Raw genomic sequence first — 11,753 nt, forward strand, 5'->3', positions numbered from 1 at the left:
GGAATGCCAGCACAGGATCATAAGAGCTTTGGCCATGCATACATTCTGCTAAAGCTTGGAGGGAGGGGGGCTGGAGACTCTTCAACAAAGAGTGGCCTCTGCTTGAATAGTTGTGCTTCCAGCATCATTGCTTGGCTAGCTTTCAGCTGTGTTTAAAGATGGTGGTTCAGATTGTTTTATAGGTAGAGAAGGAGTTAATAGTGCAGTTGCCATGGTAACTGTACTTCCGGGAGGATACTTCACTTCCTTATTGTTTTTGTGTATGTAAAGTACCATCAGGTCACAGCCATCTTATGGCGACCCTGTAGGATTTTCAAGTCAAGGGACTAACAGAGGTGGTTTGCCATTGCTTTTCTGTGCATAGTAACCCTGGAGTTCCTTGGTGGTTTCCCATTCAGATACTAACCTGCTTAGCTTCTGAGATCTGCTTTTAAACTCCACAAAATACTTTCTTCATGGTTTATGTAATTGTAGTTTTGTGGATTGCTCTGACCTGGATGGCTCAGGCTATCCTGATCTTGTCAGATCTTGGAAGCTAAGCAGGCTCAGCCCTGCCTAATATTTGAACAGGAGATCAGCAAGGAAGTCCAGGGTTGCTATGCATCAGGTCACAGCCATCTTATGGCGACCCTGTAGGATTTTCAAGTCAAGGGACTAACAGAGGTGGTTTGCCATTGCTTTTCTGTGCATAGTAACCCTGGAGTTCCTTGGTGGTTTCCCATTCAGATACTAACCTGCTTAGCTTCTGAGATCTGCTTTTAAACTCCACAAAATACTTTCTTCATGGTTTATGTAATTGTAGTTTTGTGGATTGCTCTGACCTGGATGGCTCAGGCTATCCTGATCTTGTCAGATCTTGGAAGCTAAGCAGGCTCAGCCCTGCCTAATATTTGAACAGGAGATCAGCAAGGAAGTCCAGGGTTGCTATGCCGAGGAAGGCAAAGGCAAACCACCTCTGAACGTCTCTTGCCTTGAAAACCCTACAGGTTGCCATATGCTGTCTGCAATTTGATGGCACTTCCCACCCTCACCAGTTTTGTGGATTACAAAGGATCAGTTTATTGACATGAGAACAAGATATTAAAGGTATAGAATAGTTGTTACTGCTATGCTGACAAAGCAACTGTTCTATAAACATTAAATATTTAATATATCATAGAAATTTACATAGCTTCTATTCCTTCCATATTCTTCATTAACATGTCAGTAAGATATTGAAAAAAGAAAGAACAACAATTCTTGTGTATATAATTGCATCTAAGTATGGGGTACCCATACATGTTATGAGGCATAGCCCTTGAGGGATAGAGAATCCAAGCAGTTTAAACAGCAGATGGCTGTTTAACAGCATCACTCCCCTTGAGCCTAGCAGAAATATTAATTGTTTAACCACAATGCCATTCCTTAGAATGCAAAGTGTTGTGTATTCAGGCTTTCACATACCAGTTGATTGTGAGATAGACTTGAGTTTTTAGAAAGTCAGCTAGGGAAACAATGTTGGGCCTGTGATATAGGAATGCCAACTGCCTCCATTCCCACAGTGGTTGGTAGAAATCTGTGGTAATTTGATTAGACTTGATCTACAAATAGAAATTTCCCTAGACATTGTAGCTCTGTCATGCAACAGAAAAATGGGCTGAGAAGTGAGGCTTTGTTGCTGCTTATAGCCGTTCTGGTTAGAAAATTTCAGCCTAAAATAGTTTATGAGAAGCACTGGTTCCTGATTTCAGCTTTCCCAGGATCTAAACCATTACCAAGGCAGGTGTATGTTAGATTCCAAATGCTGTCTCATTTTGCTTTGTTTAAGAAGTCTTTTTGTTCTTATCCCTCTCAGCTATTTAACAAAAATTTATAAAAGGATTATGGTGACACAGTTGTTGTTGTTGTTTTACTTAGGACTTTCTTGACTCTAGTTATTTCTCACAGGCCTCCAGAGCTAGCATCAAAGTATGCTAACATCTCAGAAGGAGTTTGCAAGCCTGGATATGCATCTGCTCTCATGACTGCCATCTTTCCAAAGTAAGTGTCCTCCAGGTTTGTACATCTGCTCTTCTATTTCTGTATTCCCCCATTTGTGTCACGTAAAACTAGTGGCTAAAGCTAGTATAATAATTTAAATAGATTCCTGGGCTGTTTTTAGTGATATAAAAGTGAATGATCTCACTTAAATCATTATATATGTAGAGTATATTTTCCCTTATAGTATGACGTTATAGACTGAAAATATAGTAATGTAAAATAAGCTGTTTCTAATGAACTGCAAACTGAACTCCTTGGTTTATTTTTGAAAAGTTTCATTGCTTGACCAAATAGTAGCACTTTATTACACTGTGTAATCAAAACCTAATTTGGTGAAATCACTGCTTTTCATGTTCTGAAACAGTGTTATTGATGGGGATAACAGCATTTAAAAAGCTGGTTCACACATCCCTGTGTAGTATTGGATTTCTCATCACAATGGTAATCTTTAAAAAGCTGCATCTGTGCCTGAGAATTACATATTCTTGTTTTGACATCTTTTAATGTCCCTGTCCTTATGCATCACATCCTTTTAAGTTACCCATATGATGGTTAGAATTCCCTGCCAACGCCAACACACTGCCTTTGTGTTTCCTCCATCTACTCTCTTATCGAGGCATCCAGGGAGCCCTGGAAAAATCTTTCATCTGGCCCAGTCAAAGTTTAAATGTCTCCCTACACACCTGACACACACACCCCTCTCACCTTTTCTCTTCTTGCAACCTTCCAAACTCTCCCAGGGCTGGTGTTGCTGTGGCTACTGCAATGGCAAACATTCAACCAGTTCCTTGCCAACCCAACAGTTATTGGATTCTAGGGAGTTCACTGCTGAGTCAGAGCTTGTTGTGCATGTGCTCCTAGCCAGCTCAGCCCATAAGCCTCAATGGAGGAGCAGTGAACACACCAGAAGATAGAGATAGAATTCAACGAGCCTGCTTGTGGGGAGGGTGGGGTATAAATCGAATGAATAAAAACAAAATATAAACACTCTGGAAAAATGGGTGGATGTGAACAAGATGCAATTTAACAAGGATAAGTGCCAAATTCCATATCTGGGTAATAAAAATGAGGCATATTGGATGGGGGATACACTTGTGGGTAGCAGTGTGTGTGTGAACAGGATCTTGGGGTACAGGTGGACCAAAAGTTAAATATGAGTAGCCAGTGTGATACAGCAACAAAGAAGGCAAATGCGATCTTGAAGTGTATCAACAGAGGCATAACATCAAAATTGCACTATGTGGAGGAGGAGGAGATTGGATTTATACCCCGCCCTTCACTCGGAGTCTCAGAGCGGCTTACAAACTCCTTTCTCTTCTCCTCCCCACAACAAAAACCCTGTGAGGTTGGTGGGGCTGAGAGAGCTCTTTCCAGAACTGTCCTTGAGAGAACAGCTCTGACAGAACTATGGCTTGCCCAGGGTCATCCAGCAGCTGCAAATGGAGGCGTGGGGAATCAAACCTGGTTCTCCCTGATTAGTGACCGCAGACTTAACCACTGCACCAAACTGGCTGTGATAGTCCCACTGTACTCTGCATTGGTCAGATTGCACCAGGAGTATTGTGTGCAATTCTGGAAGCATTACTTCAAAAACGATATGGACAGTATGGAGTGGGTGCAGAGGAGAGTGACAAGGATGATTGGGGGCCTGGAGACCAAGCTCTATGAGGAAATGCTGAGGGACTTGGGAATGTTTAGTCTAGAGAAGAGGAGGTTGGGGGGGGGACATGATTGCTCTCCTTAAGTATTTGAAGGGCTGTCACTTAGAGGAGGGCAGGGAGCTGTTCCTGTTGCAGCAGAGGATAAGACTCACAATAATGGGTTTAAATTAAGGGCGGGAGGGTACTGGCTGGATCTTAGGAAAAACATTTTTACAGTAAGAGTTGTGCAACAGTGGAATTTATTTAACTTTCGGCTCATATACCGTTAAAACCCCAAAGGGTCTCTGAACGGTTTACATATGATTTTTATAGTACCCATCTAGGGTCACATTAACAGGGGAAGTGACTACCTTCCAGCACCCAGGCAGCAGAGCGGGCTCTTGTTTTTGTTGTTTCGGCTCTTATTCGGCAGGCTTTGGGTGTTGATGTTTTTCCGGCGTTCTCCCTCCTGGCTCCTTGGAGCTGGTCTTAGTTCAGTGGCCTCCTCTGGCGGACTCCTCCTAGTGCGCGGCCACGCGCTGGCCGCAGCCTTGGCTCTGTCCTGCCAGCTCCGCTGCGCCACCACGTCACCGCACCCCGTAACTCCGCCTCTGTCCAGGCTCCGTCGCTTACATGCTCACCGTCTGCTGACGCCGCCTGCTGCCTGCCCCCGCAAGGAGGAGGGTGCCCCCTGCCACCTAGGGCAGGTACCCAATTTGTCTACTTGCAATTATGCTTTTGCTTACGCTTTCGAGCTGCTGGGTGGGTGGGAGCTGGGACTAGGGCCGGAAGCTCACCCCAGCCGCGGTGGGTCTCGAACAGCCTTAATGGCTGTTCACTGATGTTACAGCAGGCGTTTTACTGCCTGCTCCACCGCTCCAGTGCCTAGGGAGGTGGTGAGCTCCCCTTCACTGGCCGTCTTTAAGCAGTGGCTGGACAAGCACTTGTCAGGGATGCTCTAGGCTGATCCTGCACTGAGCAGGGGGTTAGATGGTCAGTATGGCCCCTTCCAACTTTGTGATTCTATGATTATAAAACTCAATGATCATAAGGTCATTTTTTATAATAGGTTTTTATTAGTTTTCCAGAAATACAAATAAAATGAGAGTAGTATCTTATGGTACATTCCGATTAGGTCTCTCCTACTTGTCTTACAGCAGAAAAATCTATCCATCCTAGTAATACAGATATCAAGGATACAGATATCAAGAATACATAAATGGCTTCATTTAAATTTATCTAAACATTCTAATAATAATATATTTTAGTAATATATATTCAAAGGCTCTTAATGTAACATTTCAAATTTTCATAGTCTATTCTTACCTTTAATAAGGTCATTCCACTCCTGTTTTCCCTTACAATCTCAAGTTTCTCTATAAAGCAAATATATCAATTTTTCTTCTGAATTACTACCTTTTATAAGACACGTAAAAGTAAATGCTCCTTCTTTATAATTCACCTACAATCTTATCTGCTATTTTACTAAAAATCTTTACATTTTCACTTCTCGCAGTTGATTTCTCATCAAAACAAGCCATCTGTTTAGTTACACTTGGTTAAAAACTCCCTAAGGCTTTCTTATATGGAGTGAGGGTGAATTTCCCTAATGATAATTTGATACAAAAAGCTTAACATCTTTTTTCTTTGTCTGGTATCTTCTCTTCAGAAGGATCTTGTCTCTGTGCCGTTTACCCTTGTGTACTGCATACATTTGTTTTAAGGGTTGCAGTAAATTGCTTAAAATAAAGCTTGATTGGATATTTTTAGTCTTCTCTTTCTGAATTGGCTGTTGCTTAAAGAGTGCAGTTGCTCCTGAATACACCTGTTTCTTGGATTCTGTAAAACATAGTTCCATGAATTCCCTACAAGGTGTAGTTTGCTTTTTTGGTGTGTTTTTCTTCTTGTAGGGTGTCTTCCAATCAGCTGCAAAGAGGTCCTCTTGCCTGCAGTTTAGATTAATGTCTCTCAAGGATTGCTCCTGCAGTTTCTCTGAGTTGTTTGTAGCTTTCAGTAGAGCAGTTGTGTATATGTCAGATAGTTCAGCACATGTTTCTTTGATTACTAGGATAATCGAGTCCCGTATCATATGTTCAAGAGCATCCCATGAAAGCTGAACCACCTCTGCGCCTGCAGTATCATCTGTGTTTGGTGTTTTTGATTCACATCCCGCTTGGAAATCCATTTTAAAAACTATTTCTGCAACCCCAATACCAAAGAGAGTATACGCAGATCAGTCCGTCCACAATCTAGCAGTTAAACCACATTGCTAGATAAGTTGTTATAGCAGACATAATAACAACCGAGAGTCTTTCAGTAAAGAGCCAGGTTTCTTTTAACCAATGTCTTCTGAGCCCAGAAAACATCAGAAGCAGGACTGCCGTTACAGGAAGTCTATTACCATATAAGGAAGTTCCTTTTGAAATGTCTCTATTCTTTTCTTCTTGTTGATAAAAGCCAGCGATTTAGTTAATTTGCAATTCCAATACGATTAGTAGAATGATCAGATAAGCTTATGTATGTCCCTTTTCTTCCCTCCCCCCTTATAGTTCTTTAAAAGGTTTTGTCTCCAATACTTTTGCTAGCCGATTATACAAAGGCGAGGGGGATAGGAGTTCCTCCTCCCCCTTTCCTCTCCATCGTGGATGCGAAGGGGGTTTACTCAAAGGGTCTTTTGCTTCTTTAATGTTGCTTTGTAAGCGTACTCACTGTTTCTTCGTCTATGTTGGAGATGAGGTATGGTGCTCTCTTGGCTGGTTGGCTGGTTGTTCACTACTAGCAGTCATGGTGGACCGTGACTGTGCTGAATCGTCCTTTTGCTTCGAGATGACCCAGCTCCTACCCGCTCACTGCCGCTTGCAGGGGGCTCAGATCAAGTCTCCTGCTCCAGCCCTCTCTACAGGAGGTCTGGTGAAACTCGGTAAAACCCAGAATTCCAATGAAAGCAATGAACAGCTGGCTGGGCTCAGGAGCGAGACTGAGCACCCACCACCTTGTGGCGCCGCTGCCTGGAAGTTCCATCATAAGGTCATGTTAAGGCCCAGCATTAGTTTTTTGCCCAAGGCAGTTTCTAGATTCCACTTGAGTCAAGACCACCCACTGCCCACCTTTTTCCCGCACCCATCTTCTACAGCAGAAAAAAGACTAAACACATGAGATGTAAAACGTGCCTTATTATTTTATTTAAAGGGAACAAGTAGAGGGAAATAATGGAAAACCTGGAGCAAGTGTGTAAGTGTAAGAAGCTTGGAAAATGATGCATTGGTTCTACCTGTGGTAGGGGAAGACTCTCATAAATGAGATACAGAAGGCCACATGAGGAATTCTAGCTTAGAATTGGCATGTGTAGAGTGTAGTAGAAAATAAGTAAATTCAGACCTGCTGTGTTTTTACCCTCTCTCTTCCCAACTGTGACTAAGCCCAGGTATGGTAATAATTGCCACAGGGTCAGGCTGACGTCAGTGGTTTATCACATTCAATAGAAGAATCTGGCTTTCTTTTATGGCACTAAAATTCATTTAAGGGGGCGTCCAAATTTTTCTTCCAAGATTAAATAAATATTATTTGGCTTTGTGTATGGCTCTTCATCCCACTTCTACTTGGGATTCTGCTTTTCTTACTCTGGTAGCCTCCCAGCAGTTTGTTCAGTGGAATTGTGCATTCTTAGATTTGTCCTGAGTGAGTCACAGGCAGCTGTAAAGACCACCTGGTAAAGATGTGTGTGTGTGTGTGTGTGTGTGTGTAGATAGATAATTGTTTTGCAGAGCATTCTCTCCAAGTAAAGTTTTACTGAGGGATTTGAGGGCTTGTGTTCATATGGAAAGTCTGCTCACAGAACTGAACACAAATGTACCATGGCATTTTGCTGAGGCCTTTTACCATAGTGTTGCTAGTGCCTGTTAAGAGTGGCTTGTTTGCTGCTCTTAAATCCATTATCTCCTTTCAGCAGTTTAGTCAGCATGGACTTCCCTGGTGTGTCCATATACACAAATTAGGCAGTTGCCTAGAGCACCCCCTTTAAGGAGACGCTGGCCTGCCTATGAACCCCCCTGCCCCGCCCCTCCCTCACCAGTCAGCCAGGAGCCGCCGCGGAGAGGGGTCTTGCCCACCCACCTGAGAGAAAAGACCCGATGATCCCCCCAGGGGAGGCAGCCCAGAGCCGTATAGTTTGCAACTGAGAAGGAAGAGCCCCAAGCGAGCGAGTGACCTCCTCTCAGCAGTGCAGCAGCAGGTTCCTCGGGAGGGGGGACCAGCTGGTGCGTCCCATTGTCAGGCAAAAGCTACACTCTGCCCACTCAGGGGGAAAGGGAGGTAGGTGGTGGCCACCGCCATCGGGAGGCTGCTCCCAGGTCAGTGCTGCCGCTGCCGCCAGGGTGGGCACCTCTCTGGCTTTGCAAAGGAAGCGCAGTCCTGGAAAGGAGGGGGCGGCTGTCCCCCAGAACAGACTGCCTGGGGAGGAAGTCCCAGCAGGGCTCTCTGGGATAGGAGGATGTGCAAAGCGCCAGGTTGGGGGGAGGCTTGATTGTGGAGGCTGGACTGGAATTCTGCCCACACATTTTCCTGAGCAGGGCCCATTGATCTCTGTCTTCTGGCCTCTTACCACGAGCAATATCTCAGCAGTAGCATCTTTGCTCAATCAAGTTGATGACTGCTGGGTGCCCCCAAGTACTCTGGCCATTCTGCCTTGCTGGATAACAAACCTGTGTGCACATGGGCACAGTCTGATCAGGCTTGGAAGGTAAAGTTGTATGCAGTCCAAATAAAAGGCAGGAGCTGCTAGCATTCAGCCCTATCTCCATGCATATGTGCAAACGGCCATCATGTCACAGCCAACTTAACAGTGACCCCATATTGTTTTCAAGGCAGCAGACCTTCCTTGGCAGTCTCCCATCTAAATGCTAACCAAGGCCAGCCGGCCCTCCTTAGCTTCCATGAGAGGGAGGGCAGGAAGGGTTGCATCAGTGCTTAGTTCTCCTGGCCCTTTCTTACACCCCCAGGGAAATAAAGAGTGCCACTTTGGGGTCAGGAAGCAATTTTTCTCCAGGCCAGTTTGGCCAGGGATCCTGGAGATGGGTTGTTGTTGTTTTTTTGCCACCTTCTGGGCATGGAGCAGGGGTCACTAGGAGTATGGGGGGAAAGGTATTTGTGAATTTCCTGCATTGTGCAGGAGATTGGACTAAATGACCCTGGAGATCCCTTCCAACTCTATGATTCTGTGCTCTGAGGAGATCGGGCTAGCCTGGGCCGTCTAGGTCAGGGATCCCAGGCATACTTACTCAGAAGTAAGATCCTTTGAATTTAATAGCAAATGGCATAAGAGAGGAAGAGTCTTCCCAAGAGCATTTTAAGATGAGAAATTGGGCACTTAACTGTCAGCCAGCCATTGAATTCTGTGGGATCTGCATTTCAGCCAATACATGCAGGAGATCCCTGCAATTATTTGCTCGCTTACTTGAAGTAGAGTGTTTTGAAACAAGGGACTTGTTTCTTGGTGCACTTAGTTACGATTAGGGACATACTGAAATTCAAAAGGAGATAAATCAATCTCCTATATTGCAACCTGATTCTCAAAGATAATGACAGGGCCTAAAGAAATAATATGAGTCCTGTCAAAATGGAGAGGGAAAAGGCACGCAAAATGAGATTCTGATGTGCCTGAAATGGAAACATTAAAGAGACTTAAATTTCAACATCACAATTAACAGGATTTTTCAAAATGATTTGTGTTTTTCTGTTTGAGAGAGAAAATCAGAGATTGTATTACTTGCTCTCACAATTAAAAGAAAGAAATTAGCAATTTCAAATTTTGTGTTTTTCATTCTTCCTAAAATGCTTTTTTGTTTGAAAATTGGTGGGCGCATTGGGGGGGGGGGGGGCACCTAGTGTGGAAGGTAGCCTTGCCTAGTGTGCAAAAAAACCTGTCACCGGCCCTGGTTCTACAAATCAAAATGGGATAGTTGGGTGGTTGTCCATTTGAGGTTACAGTCCTTCCTGTTGCCCATTGCCAGTTATTTTCGACTACCTACTCTCCCTCAAGGACAAGGGGCTGTCAGTGTCCTTAATACAGATACATTTATCAGCAATTTCTGCTTAACTGCAGTAGGATTCACGGTTGCACAGTGTTCTCTATCTCCCAATTTAAGAGGTTCCTTAGGGGACTAAGTACTTAATCTATTCCCGCTATCTGCCCTACACACACCCTCAGTAGAGCTTGTCCTTGGTTTTATCCAGTTTGGTTCATAAGCTGGTTGAACCTCTAGCTACAGCTGACCTATCTGTTGTGTCCTCTAAAACAGCATTTTTAGTCTCAATCACATTGGTTCGCAGGGTCAGTGACTTAGCAGCCCTTAGATATGATCCCCCATACCTCAGATTCCGTAGTGACAAAGTGGTCCTTTGACCCAGCCTTTCATTTCTCCCTAAGGCAGTCTCTCATTTCCATCTTTTGCAAGACATTGCTTTACCAGTGTCTTTCTCAACCCCGCCTCACCCTCAGAACAATTACTTCACACCCTGGATGTTAGGAGGTGTCTGTCATTTTATTTTGACTGTACAATGCCTTTCAGAAATACAGTTCCTTATTTGTCTGTTTCTCAGGACACATCAAAGATAGAGCAGTCTCCTCTCAGTCTGTATCCTGCTGGGTGGTCTCTGTGATTAAGCGCGCTTACAGCTCTGCCAGGGTTCCATTTCCAGTTAAAGCTCATTCGACCAGGGCACAAGCATCTTCAGCAGCCTTCATCAACAGAGGTTTCATGACAGACATCTGGAAGGCAGGCACGTGGTTGAACTCATGCATGTTTGTGAAGCACTACGTGATAGATGCGGACTCTAAGAAGGAGGTGGCTGTGGGAAGAGCAGTGCTGCAGTCACTGTTCCACTGACCAGCCCACACACCCCTCTTCAGTAAGTGAGTTTGCTGTTCTCCCACTGCACAGAAGCCACAAAGACAAAAACATGGTTGCACTTACCTGTAACTGTTGTTTGTTGAGTGGTCTTCTGTGCAGGCACACATCCTTCCCTCCTTTTCCCACTGTGGGCTTCTCTGTGTTTAGGACCATCACCTCCTGATGGCAAAAGGAAAACTGAGGGAGGACCTGTCCCCCTTTCTCCAGTCACATGCTGTAAACACCAGCTCTGGATGGGGGGTGGAGCGCTCAGACAGCTTAGAAAGCTCTGGAATCTTCAGAATTCCTCTTTGCGGTTGGCCTGCAAACTGTCAGACTCTAAGCACTGGCTGGATGTGCTCCCACCATGGAGAGCCCATCAGCAGCCTAGCTGCGGCGTTCTGCACTAGCTGCAGCTTCCGGATTTGAGACAAGGACAGCCCCATGTAGAGAGCGTTGCAGTAGTCAAGTCTTGAGGTGACCGTCGCATGGATCACCGTCGCCAGGTCACGGCGGTCAAGGAAGGGTACCAACTGCCAAACCAGCCGAAGATGGTAAAAGGCCGATTTGGCAGTGGCCGCTACCTGGGCCTCCATTGTCAAGGAGGAATCCAAGAGCACCCCCAAACTCCTAACCCTCGACGCTGGCACTAGAAGTGCCCCGTCGAAGGCCAGGAGCGGGGCCCCCAACCCTGCACCGCCACAACTCAGGCACAGGACCTCCGTCTTCGCCGGATTTAGCTTCAACCTGCTCATCCGAAGCCAACCAGCCACAGCTTGCAAAGCCCGGTCCAGATCTTCCGGTCTGGAGTCTGACCGGCCACCCAACATCAGATAGAGCTGGGTGTCATCAGCGTACTGATGGCAACCCAGCCCAAACCTCCGAGCCACCTGGGCAAGGGGGCGCATAAAGATGTTAAATAACATCGGGGACAGTACTGCGCCCTGGGGCACACCACACTCAAGGGGGCGCCTCCCGGACTGCTGTTCCCCAAGCACCCCCCTTTGTTCCCGACCTTGAAGAAAAGAGACAAGCCACTGTAAGGCCAGTCCCTGTATTGCCACATCGGCGAGCCGGTGGGCGAGCAGCTGGTGGTCGACCATGTCGAACGCAGCCGACAGGTCTAGCAACAGCAGCACCGCCGAACCACCCCGATCCAGGTGCCTACGGAGGTCGTCAGTAAGGGCGACCAGCGCCGTCTCCGTCC

General features: G+C 45.7%; 1 protein-coding gene across 1 annotated transcript in view; it reads left to right on the forward strand.

Moving 5' to 3' along the window:
* Positions 1–11,753, forward strand: part of ST3GAL3 (ST3 beta-galactoside alpha-2,3-sialyltransferase 3) — a 360,651-nt gene that overhangs the window by 132,023 nt on the left and 216,875 nt on the right. The window contains exon 6 of the mRNA XM_015422952.1: positions 1,927–2,019. Within this exon, the coding sequence (XP_015278438.1) occupies positions 1,927–2,019 (93 nt within the window). The remainder of the gene's footprint in view (positions 1–1,926; positions 2,020–11,753) is intronic.

This window comes from Gekko japonicus, unplaced genomic scaffold, assembly GCF_001447785.1.
Source record: "Gekko japonicus isolate JY-2015 unplaced genomic scaffold, Gekko_japonicus_V1.1 scaffold117, whole genome shotgun sequence".
Lineage (NCBI taxonomy): Eukaryota > Metazoa > Chordata > Lepidosauria > Squamata > Gekkonidae > Gekko > Gekko japonicus.